General features: G+C 53.1%; 1 protein-coding gene across 1 annotated transcript; it reads right to left on the reverse strand.

The window, feature by feature from the left end:
* Positions 1-18249: 18249 nt before the first annotated feature.
* LOC147979348 (uncharacterized) lies at positions 18250-18684 on the reverse strand. The gene is made up of 2 exons (XM_087515165.1): positions 18580-18684; positions 18250-18504 (listed from the first exon to the last, which is right to left on the reverse strand). The coding sequence occupies exons 1-2, from the start codon at positions 18682-18684 to the stop codon at positions 18250-18252; spliced, it is 360 nt and encodes a 119-aa protein (XP_087371291.1).
* Positions 18685-19345: the final 661 nt, after the last annotated feature.

Raw genomic sequence — 19345 nt, forward strand, 5'->3', positions numbered from 1 at the left:
TGATTCGGTCCCACCGAGATTGGAAAACTGTGTGTAACGGTTGGATTTTGTGTGGAGGCTATATATACCCCTCCACCTCCTCTTCATTCTAGAAAAAGAGCCATCAGACTAAGCCTACACTTCCAGCATCCTATTTCTGAGAGAGAACTACCTACTCATGTGTTGAGGCCAAGATATTCCATTCCTACCATATGAATCTTGATCTCTAGCCTTCCCCAAGTTGCTTTCCACTCAAATCTTCTTTCCACCAGATCCAAATCCTATGAGAGAGAGTTGAGTGTTGGGGAGACTATCATTTGAAGCACAAGAGCAAGGAGTTCATTACCTACACACCATTTGTTACTTCTTGGAGAGTGGTGTCTCCTAGATTGGCTAGGTGTCACTTGGGAGCCTCCGACAAGATTGTGGAGTTGAACCAAGGAGTTTGTAAGGGCAAGGAGATCGCCTACTTCGTGAAGATCTACCGCTAGTGAGGCAAGTCCTTCGTGGGCGATGGCCATGGTGGGATAGACAAGGTTGCTTCTTCGTGGACCCTTTGTGGGTGGTTGCTTCTTCGTGGACCCTTTGTGGGTGGTTGCTTCTTCGTGGACCCTTTGTGGGTGGTTACTTCTTCGTGGACCCTTTGTGGGTGGAGCCCTTCGTGGACTCACGCAACCGTTACCCTTTGTGGGTGGAGCCCTTCGTGGACTCGCGCAACCGTTACCCTTTGTGGGTGGAGCCCTCCGTGGACTCGCGCAACCGTTACCCTTTGTGGGTTGAAGTCTCCATCAACGTGGATGTAGGATAGCACCACCTATCCGAACCACGGGAAAACATCCGTGTCTCCAATTGCATTTGAATTCTCCAAACCCTTCCCTTTACATTGTTGCAAGTTGCATGCTTTACTTTCTGCTGCTAATATACTCTTTGCATGCTTCCTTGAATTGTGTGATGATTGCTTGACTTGTCCTACAATAGCTAAAATCTGCCAGGAACTAAAATTGGGAAAAGGTTAAGTTTTTATTTGGTTAAGTAGTCTAATCACCCCCCCTCTAGACATACTTTCGATCCTACATATTTTGATAAGGGTTCACAATCACAAAAGTTCTAGGATAGTATATCTATATGTGAATCTTCTCTTCCCTTATTAATTCTTTCATGAGTTGCATCATTGACTAATGCTATGTTTGTCAATCTCTAATGAAATTTTCTACTTATACTTTTCCTTATGTGGTGCTATCACCTACCATAGGATTAGTATATAATCTTTTCATTATTTATTTCCTTTCTTCATTTATTTCCTTTCTCTTTTTTCCTTCTTATTTATTTTCTTTATTTGCAACATGAAAGTAAAGAAAGCAAAAACTCAAACTAACTTTATTATATAACTTGCACACGATTACAAGGATAGATCACTAAGCAAACTCTCAAAGAAGAAAGGATTGAACTAAACTTTTATTCATCTAAAGCAAAAGGATCGAACTAAAATAATGGGGCACCTCCCCCAAGCTTGGCGGAAGCCAAGGGGAGTGCCCATACTCGATACTCAATTCTCTTTTGGTGGTGAAGAAGATGGTGGTGGTGAATAAGAAGAAGCCTTGTCCTCAGAGTTCCATGGCAGTGGTCCACCATCGTGAGAAGAAGAGTGGGTCTCACCAGTCCTGCAACTAGCAGCCAAACTCACACCTTTAAACCTCGCCTCATATTTAAAGACTTGGTTTTGAAGATCATAGATATGGCTTTGGAGGAAGTTGATTTGCTCGTTGAAGGTGAAGATGATGTACTTAATGGGCTTGCCATCCACCTTGAGATCACGGGAAACATCCGTGATCATGAGGTGATTGGCATTGAGCCCACGCTCCACCATCCCCTTGCACCGGAAGACGTCTTTCTCCACAGCTTCAAGCATGTCCTCCATGGTTCCCGTCCCCTTGGGACATGGCACATCGCGGAGGTGAAGCACCCCCTCATGCATATGGATGAGCTGAGGGTGCTGCACCACCTCCCACAGATATGGGTTGATGAAGTTCTTGAAGAACTTGTCCTTGGAGGAGCTTGAAGAGGCCATGGTAGATGGGGTCTGACAAAGAACAATAAGGAAAAAGTGAACAGAGGATTTCTTCGTGATACAGTGATCGACAGGTACGGGAAGTATATATAGATTTTTTATCTTGGAGGACAAGTACATGGAAGAAAAATGGAGTATGGAAGGTGTCTGAGGTGGGCACAACCCACCAGGGCGCGTCAGGCCTATTGTCTTGTGCCCACTAGGGGACACTTCCTGGAAGTTTCTTTATTTCCAAAATATGGAAATATTCCAAAACTGATAAAAAATAATTTTGCGGATTTTTCGAAGTCCGTTTACTTACTATATCACGTACCTTCTTATTTTCACGATTCTGGAGTGTTCTAGAAGGACTCTTTTATGTGTTCTTCCGGTGTCATGGTTTGGATAATATTACTTTCAACATTAATAGGCATACCTGAGATATAATGCTTTTTTCCTTTCCCATTGACAACCTTCGGGTTAGTACCTTCAGAGTTATTTATTTTGATGGTACCAGACCGGTAAACCTCCTCGATGACATATGGGCCTTCCCATTTCGAGAGGAGCTTCCCTGCAAAGATTCTAAAACGAGAGTTGTCCAAAAGAACATACTCTCCAACTTTTAACTCACCCTTTTGAATTCTTTTGTCATGCCATCTTTTTACTTTTCCTTTGAATAACTTTGCATTTTCATAAGCTTCGGTTCTCCATTCTCTAGGGAGCTTATATCAAATAACCTCTTTTCACTAGCAAGTTTGAAATCATAGTTTAGTTCTTTAACTTCCCAATATGCTTTATGTTCTAACTCAAGGGGCAAATGACAAGCTTTTCCATAAACCATTTTATAAGGAGAAATACCCACGCAAGTATCCGCAACTACGAAAAGAGTATTAAGAATAAATTCTAACCATAGCATTAAACTTTTGGATCCAATCGGTCACTTACGAAATAGCGCATAAACTAGCGTTTAAGCTTCTATCACTTTCGCAACCCACCATCTAATTGCTACTCCAAAATGCATTCCCTTAGGCCCAAATATGGTGAAGTGTCATGTAGTCGACGTTCACATGACACCACTAAGGGAATAACAACATACATACTATCAAAATATCAAACACATATGAAGTTCACATGATTACTTGCAACGTGATTTCTCCCGTGACTGTCGGATCACGGGTTCCGGCAAAACCCTTAAGGTTCGAACACTGGGGTGCACGCAAAGATTTCCCCCCTACCGATCCACGTCCTAGCTCGGCTAAGATATTACGAACTAACTTGACGAACTCGCAACACAAAGGACACAAAATTTATACTGGTTCGGGCCACCGTTGTGGTGTAATACCCTACTCAAGTGTGGTGGTGGTGGAGTGCCTCTTGGGCTGAGGATGAATAGTACAGGGTGGAAGAACAGCCTCCTGAGGTTGAGGTGTTCTTGTGCATGGCGAACTTGTGTGTGTCCTGGTATTTCTTGATCTGTCCTCAACTATGGTTCCGTCCCCCTTGCTATGGTGGTAGCTAGTCCTATTTATAGAGGACTTGGTCCTCTCCCCAAATATTGAGTGGGAAGGGAGCCAACAACGGCCGATTTGAAAGGGGACAGCTAGTACAGCTTATCCTGACAAAAGTGGTCTCCGCCTGCAAAAGGCTCTGGTGGTGACGCCGCCTTGGGTTCCATGGTGACCTCTGTCTTGTCATCCTGCTGGTCTTGGTCTTGTTGCACCAATATGGAAACCTTTGCTTGATGACTTGGTACTCCGTGCCTGTGCTTGCCCCCTTAGCACCAAAGAGGAAACAAGGACGCTACGCGCGCTGGCACCCGCCTGGTCTCGATCGTCATGGCTCACGTTACGAGAACCTCGCGAGGTTTGCCTTGCCTTGATCTCTCCACCCCTCGTGAGCCAGCCTAGTGAGGCCGCTCCTGAGGAGGTCTTGTGTCGTCCGCCTCGCGAGGCTTGGCCCCTCGCGAGGGTCTTGAATGCCTTGTTGATGAGGATGGGTCATATAGGCCTGCTAGCCGAGCCACGCCGTGGGCCGCAGGCAGGCAAGTCTTGGGACCCCCATTCCCAGAACACTAACAGTAGCCCCCGGGCCCAAGGCGCACTCGGGCTTGGCTTCGAGGCGAAGCCAAAGGTCAAGTGTGGAGCGCCGCGGGCCCCAATAGCCTGCAGCCTTGGTCGACACATGGCGGTTGATTGGTCGTGGGCGTCTCTGCTTCCCCACGCTGCCTCTTACGCTTCTTCTCCTTCCCTGCTCCTCTCTTGCTACCAATAGTGCCGTCGAGGAGCTTCACTGCTGCGGAGAAGGGGAAGGCTCCTCGCGAGGGGCCCGGCTCTCCAGTGCTCAAGCGTGGACGCGGCCGTCCACGCAAGCACACCGCAACCCCCGCCGCGGCCCCGCACATCCGTGGTGGTGCCGCTTCGCGGGGCAGGGGTCGCTCGGGTCGTGGCGGTCCCGTTGACGAGGGGAGACGTGTCGTGGTCACGCGGCCTCCCCGGCCACGCTTCCACTCGGCGGAGATGATGCCGGAGTTTGTCATCTGGTCGGCGAAACCGACCAGCAACTGGCTTCAGCTCCCACGCTTCTTTGCCGACAAGCTGACGGCCTCAGGTCCAGGCAGGCTTTGGCTACAGGCAGACGGCTGCTGCAGCAGGGCTTCCTGGCTCGCGGTCGAGGTCTCCGCCGCGGGCAATATAGCTCTGGCCTGCTGTTGGCAGACATTTGCCCGCGCTTGCAGCCTGGGCAGGCGGTGCACCCTCCACTTCAAGTACGATGGCGACGTGACCCTCTATGTGAGGGTGTTTGGGGAAGATGGTCACTACGCCAGGTGCTGCCCCGAGGTGAATGGCGACGAGGAGGTGCTCGGCCTTGGGGACGGTCGCGGCGAGGATGAGGGCGAACCCGCCCTTGGTGCTGATCGCGTCTCGTCCGGCTATGGCAGCTCTTCCCCCCAGTGGCAGCTCCAGCAGTGGCGGCTACGACCAGCCGCCATGCCGTCGTGCTTGCTTTGAAGATGGTGGTGGGTCATCTCATTGTCGCGCCTCCGTGAAGCGCGAGGAGGGGTCTGGCTGAGCTCAGGAAGGCGCTGGGGCCTGCCCCCGTGGACCGCCGTAGGTGCCGCTTCTATTTTGTTCCTCTTTTCCTTCCTCTATCAGAAAGAAACCAGAATGGGCCCTGGAGGGGCGTGTATCGAACTATGATCTTAATTGTTATGTTGTGTTTGTCGTTCCCGTGCTGTGTCGTGACATCGTCGTTTTATGTAGAAATAACTTAGCTCGACTTGTTTTGAGTAGCTTCCTCCTCACGAGGCGCTTGCTTCCTGGTACCTGTCGAGGCCTCCTTGACCTGATATGCGCTTAAGAACTACAAAAAAAATTCGTCAAGAGGTTTTATCATTCACCCGGGGCTTGGTCATAAGCGCTGCTGGCCTTGACCCGGCGCTTCGCGTCCCAATACCTCTGGGGCATGGACTAGGAGAGGTGCGCCAGCTTGTGGGCTCAAACGAGGGTGCCTCGTGAAAGACGGAAGGAGGAAGCTCACGAAGGTACCTGTTCAGACCCCTCGCGAGGGACGCGAGGGAGAGTACAGGTCGACCAAAGAGGCGAAGGCAGAAACAGAGGCAGAAAGCGATAAAACGGGATCAGCAGGAGACACAAGAAAGCAAATTTCAATTAAAAGAGGGGCGAGCCAACTTCGGAAAGCAAATGAAAAGCCGCGTCCGACACCTAGTCTAGTCTTCGACGTCTTCTCACCAGCGTGGGAGGGAGCCCCCAAGTCCCAAGGGCGGCTCTCCTGAGGCTTCGGGGCGTGTACATCCCCACTCATTATTATGTGAGAGTGTCACGGGCGGTGATTCTTCACAGGCACGGGGCCTTGCTTCATAGGCGTTGGGCCTTTCTTCATAGGCACCGGGCCTTGTTCACAGGCACTGGGCCTTTCTTCATAGGCACCAGGTCTTCTTCACGGGCATTGGGCCTTTCTTCATGGGTAGAACTTCCGGAGGTGTTGGATGTTCCAGGCGTTCTGGACGGGTACCCCGTCCTGCGTCTCCAGGCACGCAGCACCAGGCCTGGAGACGTGGACAACCTTGAACGGGCCCTCCCACATGGGTGAGAGCTTATGCAACCCCTCCCTGGAGAGCACCCGCCTCAGGACGAGGTCACCCACCTCAAGAGTCCTGGAGCGGACGCTGCGACAGTGGTATCGTCGCAGCGCTTGCTGGTATCTTGCCGCCCGTAGTGCAGCTTCGTGGCAACGTCCCCCCCAGCACGAGGTCCATCCCCCGCGTCGCATCCTGCTATGTCTCATCAAATGCTAGGACCCGTGCAGAGCGATGCTCGACCTCGTGAGGGAGGACTGCTTCTGCTCCGTAGATGAGGAAGAATGGGGTTTCGCCCGTTGGCTTGGTGGTGGTGGTGCGCATTAACCACAGCATGGACTGGAGCTCATCATGCCAACCCCTGCCGCAGGCTTCGAGCTTCTTCTTGAAGGTCCTGGTCTTGAGGCCCATCAGGACCTTCGCGTTGGTGCGTTCGTCTTGGCCATTTCTCCTGGGGTGTGCTACTGAGGCATAGCAGATCTGCGTTCCAAGGTTAGCATAATATGACTTGAAGAGATTACTAGTGAACCGTGAGCCGTTATCGGTGATGATGCGGTTGGGGACCCCAAAACGGCTCACAAGGCCCTTGATGAACTTGACCGTAGAGCCAGCTGGGATGGCGCGGAGGGCTTCAACCGCTGGCCACTTAGTGAACTTGTCGATGGCGATGTAGAGGTGTCGATAGCCCCTAGGCTGTGAACGGCCATGAGAATGGGATGGTCTGAAGGCCCTGAGCTGGCTGATGGATCTGCTTTGCGTGGAATTGGCAGGCCTCGCAGGACTTCACCAGCTCAGCCGCGTCGTTGAGCGCCGAAGGCCAGTAGAATCCACTTCAGAATGCCTTGCCGACGAGGGTTCGCGATGACGAGTGGTGCCCACAGTCCCCGCCGTGTATGTCGGCTATCAGCTCTTTCCCCTATTCCCTGGAGATACAACACAGTGAAACATCATTTGGTCTCTTCCTGTATAACTCACCGTACAGGATGCAGTATGTTCTGGCCTGACGGGCCACGTGTTCCGTGTCCTCCTCCTTCTCTGGCAACGTCCCTTGCATCAGGTACTCCTTGAATTCCTTGGTCCAGCATCCCTCCTGGGCCTCAAGTGCCAGGAGTAGGCGCGTTTCCGAGGTCGGGTCACAGGCCGGGGCTCCTGTGGCAGGCGGCTATGGGAGTTCCTCCCGAAGCTGAGCTGTCCTTGAAAGAGGTGGCGCTGCTGATGGCTTGAAGAGCCGCTCCTCGAAGACGCCAGGCTCTTGGGGCTGCTGCTTGGATGCTCTTCTAGCGATGTCGTCAGCTTCCTTGTTGGTGCCACGGGGCACGTGCTTCAACTCCAGGCCTAGAAATTACTTCTCCATCTTGCGCACCTCCGCGAGGTATGCTTCAATGTGCTCGTCCTTCGGCTCGTATACCTTGTTGGAGAAGTTGACGAGGAGCTATGAGTCGCCCCTGATAGTGAGCCGCTTCACCCCCAGTGCTGCCGCAACCTTCAGGCCAGCTATGAGGCCCTCGTATTCTGCAATGTTGTTGGAGACCTTCTCGCCCTGGTGGAAGCAGAGTTGCACGGCGTAGTAGAGCTTGTCCTGAGTGTGTGAAATGAGCACTGCTCCAGCCCCCGCACCCTGGCACGCGAAGGCACCATCAAAATACATGACCCAGCCGTCAGGCGCCTCGCTTCCTAGCAAGAGGGACCAGTCTTCGCCTTCTTCAAGCATCGGGGCGTCTGTCAATTCTGCTACGAAATCAACAAGCGCGGCTCCCTTGATGACCCTGGTAGTACTGAACTCCAACTGGAATGCTTGCAACTCAATGTTCCATTCAGCGACTCTTCCGGCAGAGTTGGGGCTCCTGAGCACTCTCTATAATGGGTAAGCTGAGACGACCTTGACGGGGTGGCCCTGGAAGTAGTGCCGCAGCTTTCGTGAGGCCACCAGGAGCGTGAGTAGGAGCTTCTGAGGCATGGGGTACCGTGCTCTTGCATCCCGCAACACTGTGCTGACGAAGTATACCGGGTCCTCAATGAGGGTAGGCGCGCTGATGAGGCATGCGCCCTCCTGGAGCTGGGGTGCCTCCTGAGTAGAGGGAACCTGTCGGTGTCAAAACCGGCGGATCTCGGGTAGGGGGTCCCGAACTGTGTGTCTAGGCAGATGGTAACAGGAGGCAGGGGGCACAATGTTTTACCCAGGTTCGGGCCCTCTTGATGGAGGTAAAACCCTACGTCCTGCTTGATTAATATTGATGATATGGGTAGTACAAGAGTAGATCTACCACGAGATCAGAGAGGCTAAACCCTAGAAGCTAGCCTATGGTATGATTGTTGTTCGTCCTACGGACTAAAACCCTCCGGTTTATATAGACACCGGAGAGGGCTAGGGTTACACAGAGTCGGTTACAATGGTAGGAGATCTACATATCCGTATCGCCAAGCTTGCCTTTCACGCCAAGGAAAGTCCCATCTGGACACGGGACGAAGTCTTCAATCTTATATCTTCATAGTCCAGGAGTCCGGTCGAAGGTACAGTCCGGCTATCCGGACACCCCCTAATCCAGGACTCCCTCAGTAGCCCCTGAACCAGGCTTCAATGACAACGAGTCCGGCGCGCAGATTGTCTTCGGCATTGCAAGGCGGGTTCCTCCTCCAAGTACTTCATAGAAGAGTTTGAACACAAAGGTAGTGTCCGGCTCGGCACAGATTTCCACGTATTCCGTAGCGTGACATCACACCACGGCCAAGTCTTTATTCGTTTTACTGTCCCACCTCAGCGCATTTAGCGAGGCAGTTTCCTTGGCACGTCTTGTCAAAGCAGAGATCGTGTCCCCTTATTCCGGGATTCTCATCAATATGGGCGTGGGAAACCCAACCATTCTTGTTGGTATGTTTTCTCGATCAAAGGCGAGTCCCAAATGGTCACGGGGAGGGCCCTTGGTATTCAACCTCTTATAAAGAGACCAAGGCCTTACTTCTTTCTTTCAATCTCAAACGAGTTCGCCCTTCGCCTCGAGTTCCAACACCCAAGGCTCCAGATTTCAGGCGCTTCAGACCTTCGACAATGTCCGGTTCCGACCTTCGAGGCCGATGGATGCCCTCCTCCATCACGGAGGAGGACGTGCTAAAGTTGAGAGAGGCCAGGTTCTTGACCGGCAAAATCTCGCATAGGCTGCCTGCTCAAGGGCAGGTCATTCCCACTCCCAAGCCTGGTGAGAGTGTGGTGTTCATGTCTCACTTCCTTCGGGGGCTAGGCTTCCCGACGGATCCCTTCGTGAGGGGGCTCATGTTTTATTATGGGCTGGAATTTCACGACTTAGCTCCGGAGTCCATCCTCCATATTTCCTCATTCATCGTCGTGTGTGAGGCCTTCCTCCGTAGTACTCCTCACTTCGGACTATGGCTCAAGACCTTCAAAGTAGAGCCAAAGATGATCGAGGGACGGCACGTGGAGTGTGGAGGTGCTTTTATAAGCAAGAATGCTAGTGCTCCATGGCCCGAGGGCTCTTTTCAAGGGGAGCCCAGCTTATGGCAACGATAGTGGTTTTATATCACAGCTCCCAGGAGCGCCAAGTGGGTGGCGCTGCCTGCTTTCCACTCGGGTCCCCCGCCACGACTAGCGTCATGGGTCAATAAGGGGCTGGACTGGGGGCCGGCAAAGGACGTGCGCCTGTTACAGGGCCGCACCCGAGATCTCCTAGAAAGAGACATCAGTCTGGTCCTGGTGACGCAGGTTATGTTAATTCACCGAGTTCTGCCCTGCAAATGTCTCCCCCTCCGCCTGTGGGAGTTCAACCCGGAGGGACCACGAGTTCTCCAATATTTTCTTGGCATGACTCCCGTGGAGATGTACAAATTGTTCTTCGGACCACAAGTAGTGTGTCCGGATTCTACGGAGGACGCACGTCTGAGCTGCAATCGTCCGGATACTCAAGTAAGTAGCCTTATGCCCGGACTCGCTATCTGTATATTTATCATAAAATTGCCCCTAAAAGAGCTGTCCTTTAAACAGGAGTGGATAGCGAAAGCAAAGCTAATCAGGTGTCCGGCCCCCCTCCCCGAGACCATGCCGGGTCCCGTGCTAGTCAGGATGTTGGAGGTTGTGCCTTCAAAGGAAAGCGAGGGAGGGGACAAGGAAGCTACAGCCTCCTCGAAGGAGGTTGTCCGGAAGGGAGGAATCGAAAATTCCTCTCCTCAGGGGAAGAAGAGGACCGCCTCTGAAGACCCGGAGACCATGGCCTCAAAGCGGGGGAAGAAATCTTCGCCACAGGGTCCTGTGCTGGGGGATACTTCGGCCGAATTATGCCCTCAAGGGGATCAGCCCTGCACCGAGCCGTAAGTAGAGAGGAGTTTTCTTTTTAAGAAACGAGAGGAATCCTTTCTTTATATCTGAGAAAAGTAATCGAAAATTTACCTTGTAGCTCGGACCTTAGCCCTTCTCAGCAGAGCTCGTCTTCGGGGGATCTTCTTTCGGAGATGACGGAGAGCAGAACGCCTCCCCCTGCCGTACCGCCTTGCGAGGCGGGCGACCCTGAGGTATCGTCGCGGAGGGTTTCTTCGAATCTGGCAGGGCTGGAAGGTAGTCATATGGCCCCCAAAGCCCTCCGTGTCTGGCCTTTGAAAGGGGCTATCGGACGAGTCCGGCGCCGTCTGGTGCGCGGTCGGAGGGGCTGAAGGATTTGCTAGGGCGAGCATCTATCTCAGAGGAGCACCGTGCATTGATGGGTACGGTGATTGAGAGGATTTCATCCGCAGAGAGCGGATTGCACGAGGCCGTCAGGAGTTTTGCTGACAGGTTTTGAGGTACGCGAAATAATGTACCCTTTTTGGATAGTTGCGCATAAATAAGATGCGCCCTGTGTAGATAGTAGCCCCTAAGACTTTGTGCGTTGTCAAAAGTGACGACGCGCAGAGGATCATAATCTCAGGTCTAATATGCCGCCTTCATACGTAGGTGGCGAAGTGTCCGGTGTCAAGCCGGACTGATGAATTTGCCGAGCTAAAGCGGCAACTTGACGTGGCAGGTGCTGACATCGCGCTTGTCAACAAGCGGCTTGACGAGGCCCAAGGTATGTAATTCCTCCGGCGGCACATGGTAAGAGGAGCTTTATGCTAGTATCTTACAATGTGTGCGCTTGATGCAGATGGTGCTGCTGCCATGGAGAATCTTCGGGCAGAACTTGCCCGAGCCAAGGAGAAAGCCAGGAAAAGTGATGCGGCTGCTGGAAAGGCAATTGAAGAGCTGAAAGCCGAACAAGCTGCTCACTGCCAAAGCAAGAAGGAAATGGCCGAGATGGCCGTGAAGCTGAAGAACGCTGCTGACCGTTGCAAGCTTCTTGAAAAAGAAGATCGGGCGGAACAGACGGACCTGGAGAAGGCCGTTTCCGATGCCAAGGATGCTCGCTCTGCAATGAGAGCTATGAAGGAGGAGCTGCGTCAGGCTAGAGGGATCGCGGCTGGAAAGCCCTTTATGCTGCGGAGGAAGTTCTGTGATCCTAAACATGCTCCGTTAGACCGGATGTGGAGTACAGCTGACCCCTATCTGGATTTGGCAGAGAGTGCCGCTGATGCGGCCGAACACTTCCGAGATCAAGAAGATCGCGAAGTGGAAAAGCTCTTTTGGTCATAGTTCCACAATCCGGAGCGTCCACTGTCATTAGCCGATCGTTTGGCTGAATGGGCCGAGCTAAATAGGTTGTCCGGACTCGCCATGAAGTATGTCATGGGTCATCTGTGGCCAGAGAGGCCAGAGCCGAAAAGTTATTTCAACTTAGTGCAGCAGTTCCTTGGTGCGGCGCCGCGTATCGATGCGATGAAGAGGTCAGCGTGCATAGAGGGTGCGCGGGTGGCTCTTGCCCGTGTGAAGACATACTGGGCGGAAATGGAGGCCACCGCTGTTGCATCCCTAGACTTGGATGGAAGCCGAGTACCTGCCGAGCACTATTTTCAGGAAGTTCTGCAAGGCGCTCATTTAATAGAGACGCAGTGCTCGAAGGATACTATATTCGAATAGCATATATTATTGTAAAACAATATTTTGATAAATTGTAGAAGCTTTTTATAGTTGTGCCTGCAAGTATTATAATACCTCATGTGCGGCCGTTTAACATATATGTATATGAAAGATGGCAGTCGTCGGCTTCAGCCCCCACGCACATAATGCGGGGGTGTTCACAGAAGGCGCATTTTCACACTTGATCCAACGTCTTGGTCCTACAAAGGAAGTGATAGCGCAGCGAACTAGGCAATCGGACTATGATGCTTTAACACTTTCACTTAGCCATAGGAGTTTGACAGTGAGGCTATTTATATAGCCCCTGGTGGCGCCTGCGCTCGCCCGAAATCGGGGCGGGTATGTGTCTGGCCGGGAAGCGGCCCTTCGTTAATGTGGAGGAATCCTAAAGATTCCAGTAAGTCATTGAGTGGTTGACCAGTCTCACGCTATATCATGACAGTTTTCGGCTTTCTCTATTGAGGTGCTCGCCTGGTCGAACCGGGGCACAATCGCAGTAGTTCTCCTGGTGCCGCCTTAGCCGATAGAGCGGGACGTAAGGTAGCAAAACACAGGAGCCGGGAAAACCCAACATTTGACCAAAGACATGATTCGGAGCTGATGCATATAAGGCCAAACTCGCGACACCGAACACTCCCTAAGGTATTCGGTCTTTAAGAGGGAGGGCGGGATAACGCCCTTAGTAATAAGCCCCTAGTGTCCAGGTACGCGCAAAACTCTGACGTGGCCACATGCCAAAACGCCAGCCTCCTCCTTGGTTATACCAAGAAACCAAGGGATGTGTATCAACAAGAGACAGTAAAAAAGGTTTACGCAGGGTCTTAATCTGAAAAGAATCCTTGGAACGAGTCCCTGCTGCACGTTTGCGCCTGTGTCTCCGTTGTGCCGTATCCTGGACGGGCGTAGCACGGTGTTCATCTGTAAAAGAGAGGAACTTAGTTTAGGAAAGATCGTGCCAAACATGAGTTATACTAAATAAACGAAGTATAAATCAAAATGGGTAAAATTGAGCTTTATTCTCTCTTGTTTTATATGCGCGGAGCCCCTAGTACAGGGGTATACGGCTATTAAGCCTTTATCAATTGTATGTTTATGCCGGACTCGTCTAGCCGTGTCCGTGGTCTTGACGACCTGTTTAGGTGCTTTGGCTGGTGAAGCCGCTTTATTGTGGGGCTGTCAAGGCAGCCGCACTGTCTTCCGCGCGGGGGGAACACTCAATGTTTTCCCTTTAATGAGATGATGCCTCGTGGATCGGGCATCTTAAGCATGAGAGATGCATAATGCGGTATTGCGTTAAGGCGAAAAAAAGCTTCACGTCCCAGCAGTGCTTGATAGCTACTTGAGAATGGGGCGATGTGGAAAGTTAGCTGTTCGCGACGGAAGTTATCGGGGGAGCCGAACATAACTTCTAGCCGGAGAGAACCCATGCAACGGGCATCCGGGCCTGGTGTTACCCCTTGAAAGGAGGTTTTGCTATGGCGAATTTTTGTTGGGTCTATCCCCATGTTGCGGATTGTGTCCTAGTATAACAGGTTTAGACCACTGCCACCGTCCATCAGGACATTTGTAAAGTGGAGTCCTCCGATTATTGGATCTAATACCAAGGTAGTCCAGCCTGCGTTCCGGATACTTCTAGAGTAATCCTGATGGTCGACGGTTATCGGTTTTAACAACCATGGGCGAGACTCCTTTGGGATAGGCCGTATGGCGCGTATCTCTGTTGGCGCCATTCTGTTTGTCACGTGAAGTAAGTTTACTGTTTTGACTTCTTGTGGGAAATCGTTTTGTTTCCTGGTGCTCTGCTTGTGGGGTTCGTCGTCGTCCTAACTTGGTGTGTCGAGCCCCTTGTGTTCGGCGTTGAGTTTGCCGGATTGCTTGAAAACCCAACAATCTCTATGGGTATGGTTCGCAGGCTTCCCGGGAGTATTGTGTATTTGACATATCTTGTCCAAGATTTTGTTTAAGTTGGATAGCTCGTCCCTGTTATCCTTGAGGGGCGGCTTTCTCTGATTCTGCCACGAGCTTTTGAATCCGGCGTTGACCGTCATGCTCTTTGGGATGTTTCTCTTATTCCGGCGCTGGTCCTCGTTGCGTTGGGGTTTTCCGTTTCCATCCCTAACTTTGGATGTACTTGGGTCGCTGGTGCTACATCTTGCCAACCAGCTGTCCTCTCCTGCGCAAAAGTGGGTCATGAGGATTGTTAATGCGGACATTGTTCTTGGCTTTTCTTGGCCGAGGTGTCTGGCGAGCCATTCGTCTCGAACGTTATGCTTAAAATCTGCTAGGGCTTCGGCGTCGGGACAGTCGACTATCTAATTCTTTTTAGTAAGAAATCTGTTCCAGAATTTCCGGGCTGACTCTCCGGGCTGTTGAGTTATGTGACTGAGATCGTTTGCATCCGAAGGGCGGACATAGGTCCCTTGAAAATTTGCCCAGAAAGCATCCTCAAGCTCTTCCCAACTTCCAATGGTGTTTTCGGGAAGGCTTTTGAGCCAATGCCGGGCTGGCCCTTTAAGCTTGAGGGGTAAGTATTTTATGGCGTGGAGGTCATCTCCTCTGGCCATGTGTATGTGGAGGATATAATATTCGATCCAGACCCCAGGGTCTGTTGTTCCGTCGTACGCCTCTATGTTTACGCGCTTGAATCCCGCTGGAAATTCATGGTACAGCACCTCATCGGTGAAACATAGGGGGTGTGCAGCACCCCTGTATTTGGGTGTGCCGTGATGTTCGGATATTTGTTGTGTTCCATTACTTACTAGAGCTTGCTTTCTTGGCCCGTAGATAGATCTGGCCGGGCCATCTTTTTGATGCGGATCCTTTGGTGGATCGCGCGCCGGCTTGTGTGCGTCGCTGCTTGCCGCTCCGTGCTGGCCATGCGGTCGTCTATCCGACCGGGTGGCTTTCCTATTTTTTGACTGCGGGGGCTCTAAGGCCTCCTCGTCAAATTCAGGCAGTAGCTTTCGCTTTGGATAGCTTTTTGTGCGGCGACTGCCGCCATATTTGTCTGCGGTGTTGCGTACTTTGCTCCAGTTGATTCTGAGTGCATCTTCCGCAGTTTTGAGCTTCTGCTTCTGCTTTTTCAGGCTACGCGTAGTAGCGACGAGCCCTTCGTAGAGGTTCTTCTGCTCCATGAGCCTATCCGGCGTAAGGTCGTCCAGACTGTTGTTTTCGCCGGGGACGAGGTGTTCGGTTTGTTTATCCAAGTTGCCTTGTTCGGACGGTTGCTCGAAGGCATGTTCGTCGTCCGCCGGCTCGTCCTGCTCTATGGCTGGGTCTGTATGGCCGCTGTCTCTGTCGAGGCAGGGCTTGGACCGGCGCTTACGTCGCCGCTTTGATTGCTTTTCGAGTGAACGATCCCTCGTTGCATCCCTGTGTTCCTCGTCGTCGCCTGCTTTGGGTGTGTCCACCATGTATACATTATGAAATGAGGTGGCTGTCCAGTGCCTTATAGGCATTGGTTCATGTTCATCTCCTACATCGTCGTCCATACCATCGATGTCTTCGGAGTCGAAGTCGAGCACGTCGTTTAAATTATCGACAATGGCTATGAAGTGGGTGGTGGGTGGGCTTTGAATTTCTTCATCATCCGCATCCCAACCTTGTTGACCATAGTCCGGCCAGGGCTCTCCTGATAAAGAGAGAGACTTTAGTCAATTCAGAATATCGCCGAAGGGCGAGTGCTGAAAGATGTCCGCTGCGGTGAACTCCATGATCGGCGCCCAATCGGGTTCGATCGGTAGGGGCGCGGAGGGCTCGGAGTCTGGAGAGGAGTCCGGCTCCTTGGAGTCACGGGCTTCGTAGAGAATAGGGCTGGTGTTCAGCTTGATCGCCATAGAGATTGCAGCCCCCGAGGCGGTCTCCAACCACCCATCCTCGATTGGCGCAGTTGGCTCCGAATTAAGGGTCGGAGCTGATGCGGGTGCGGCCTCCAGGGCAGTGTTCGGCGGTAGAGCTAGATCATGCCCATCGTGACAGTGCGGCGCGCTCGGCTGCGGCTCGAATCCGTCGAAGATCAAGTCTCCGCGGAGGTCCGCTGTGTATATTAAACTTCCAAATCTGACCTGACGGCCAGGGCCGTAGCTTTCGATCTGCTCCAGATGGCCAAGCGAATTGGCCCGCAATGCAAAGCCGCCAAATACGAAGATCCGTCCGGGGAGAAAAGTCTCACCCTAGATCGCATCGTCGTTGATGATCGGAGGGGCCATCGGGCCTAAAAGTGACTACACAGAGGAACTCTTAATGAAAGCACCAATGTCGGTGTCAAAACCGGCGGATCTCGGGTAGGGGATCCCGAACTGTGCGTCTAGGCGGATGGTAACAGGAGGTAGGGGGCACAATGTTTTACCCAGGTTCGGGCCCTCTTGATGGAGGTAAAACCCTACGTCCTGCTTGATTAATATTGATGATATGGGTAGTACAAGAGTAGATCTACCACGAGATCAGAGAGGCTAAACCCTAGAAGCTAGCCTATGGTATGATTGTTGTTCGTCCTACAGACTATAACCCTCCGATTTATATAGACACCGGAGAGGGCTAGGGTTACACAGAGTCGGTTACAATGGTAGGAGATCTACATATCCGTATCGCCAAGCTTGCCTTTCATGCCAAGGAAAGTCCCTTCCGGACACGGGACGAAGTCTTCAATCTTATATCTTCATAGTCCAGGAGTCCGGCCGAAGGTACAGTCCGGCTATCCGGACACCCCCTAATCCAGGACTCCCTCAAAACCCCTAATGCTTGATCGCTAGTCGGGGCCTTCGCGAGTTTGGGGGCGTCGTCCTACTGAGCCTGATCCTCTATCGCTGCTGCTGTGGCCCTTGTGGCGCCCTTCTGGTCTTGCGTCGTCTCTGCTAGAGGCGTGGCATGGCGTCATGCGCCCTTGGCTTGGTGTTCCTCCCTAACCGCCACCAGGGCCGTGCTGGCTAAGTACGGGGTGGCGGCGAGATAGAGCACTAGGGGCTCGCGAGGTCACGGCGCCACCATCACTGGAGGGCTGGTCAGGTATCTCTTGAGGTCTTGAAAAGCTTGGTCGGCCTCTGGGGTCCACTCGAATGGGCCCTTCTTTTTCATCAGCTTGAAGAAGGGTAGGGCGCGTTCTCCCAGCTTGGAGATGAAGCGCCCCAATGCAGTCACCCGACCAGCCAACTTCTGCATTTCCTTGAGGGTCTGCGGTGGACTCATGTTTTCAATGGCCTTGACCTTCTCTAGGTTGGCCTTGATCCCCCTGTGGGACACTAGGAAACCCAGCATCTTGCCGAAAGGGACGCCAAACACGCATTTCTCCGGGTTGAGCCGCAAGTCCACCTGGCGAAGGCTTTCAAAGATCTCCTCCAGGTCTTGGATCAGGGTCCCGCCTCCCAAGACTTCACCATGATGTCGTCGATGTAGGCTTCAGCGTTTCTCCCGAGCTGCCGCCCTAAGGCGATGTGCATGAGCCGCTGGAAGGTTGTGCCCATGTTGTGCAGCCTGAACGGCATGCAAGTGTAGCAGTACACCCCACACGGGGTTAGGAAGGCTGTCTTCTCCACATCTTCCACTGCCATCTTGATCTGGTGATATCTTGAGAACGCATCCAGGAAGCATAGCAAGTCGCACTCAGCGGTGGAGTCGACGATCTGGTCGATGCGTGGAAGCGGGAACAGATCTTGGGGGCGGGCCTTGTTGAGGTTGGTGAAGTTGATGCACATCTGCTCCTTCCCGCCTTTCTTGGGGATGACGACGGGGTTTGCCAGCCACTTGGGGTACCGAACCTCGCGAATGACACCCGCAACCTCCAACTTGCGGGTTTCTTGGACGATGAAAGCTTGCTTCTCCATGGACTGCCGCCTTGCCTTCTGCTTCACGGGGCGTACATTGGGGCACACCTTCAGGTGATGCTCTATTACCTCTCTTGGGACCCCCTACCAGCTGATCAGGCTCCTAGGCGAACACTACCTGGTTTGCACGCAAGAACTTCACTAGTGCCTCCTCCTGACCAGGCTCAAGGTTGGCGCCTATGGTAAAGGTTGCCCCTGAGGACCTGTCCTCCTCGACCGGCACTTGCTTGGTTGCTGCCTTGTCCTGAGTGAAGAACTGCTTCTTCTTGGTTGGTGGGGCTCCCTTGGCCTTGGAGGTATCCGCATCGGTGGTTCATGCTGTCACGGCGGCCTTGAGGGCAAGCTTGACCGCCACCAGGGCCTCCTTGGCGTCCCCCTTGATGGTGAGGATACCTTCGCTCCCCGGCATCTTCATGAGGTTGTAAGAAGGATGGGTTGCTACCATGCACTGGGCCAGAGCTGGATACCCGAGGGTGGCATTGTACGGGAGGCTGATGTGGGCGATGTCGAAGTCGATGAGCTCGATGCGGTAGCTGTCACGTGTGCCGAAGGTCACGGGGAGGCGGATCTACCCCAGGGAGCGGGCGGAGCCTCTAGCAACCCTTGAGAAAGGATTGCTGGGGCAGAGCCGCTCCAGCGGTACGTGAAGAAGGCTGAAGGCCTCGACGGAGAGCATGTTAAGGCCGGAACCGCCATCGATGAGCGTCTTGGTGATGGATACGTGGCGGATGGTGGGCGCGCACAACATCGGGAGCGCACCCGAGCCAATGGTGGAGGCGGGATGATCCTCTGAGTCGATGGTGAGGTCGGCCTCTGGCGCGGCCTAGCCAGGCGGAGCCCCCAGGCGCTTGGAAGCGGCACCGATCTGGCGAAAGTACGGCTTGACATGCCGATCTGAGGGTGGTGCTTGCGAACCGCCGAGGAGAGCTGCGACGATGGGGGCCGTCAGTTCCCCGAAGCGAGTGATGAAGAGGTTGCGAAGCTCATCCCAGGTGGCGACAGAAGACTTCGGCAAATGGAGGAGCCAAGCGTGTGGCGCGCCTACAAGGGCCATTGGGAACCAGTTGGCCATGATCTTGTCGTCACCCCCGGCTTCCAGGACGGCCTCCTCATACGCCAGCAGGAAAGCCGACGGGTCCGCCACACCGTCGTAGCGCGGCGGCATCTCCGGCTTGAACTTGGGTGGCCACTGCACCTGCTGCAAGGCGGGGGAAAGGGCTCGGAGCCCCCGAGTGCCGCTGTGGGCACCGGTAGATCCAGCTGGAGAGGCGCCCACCATGGGGGAGCGGGCGTGGAGATGGTGGAGTGCGAATCGACGGAAGAAAGACTCCGGCGCACCCCTACCTGGCGCGCCAAATGTCGGATCACGGGTTCCGGCAAAACCCTTAAGGTTCAAACACTGGGGTGCG

The sequence above is a fragment of the Triticum urartu genome, chromosome 3A (genome assembly GCF_056163025.1).
Source record: "Triticum urartu cultivar PI428250 chromosome 3A, HENAU_Tu73, whole genome shotgun sequence".
Classification (NCBI taxonomy): Eukaryota; Viridiplantae; Streptophyta; class Magnoliopsida; order Poales; family Poaceae; genus Triticum; species Triticum urartu.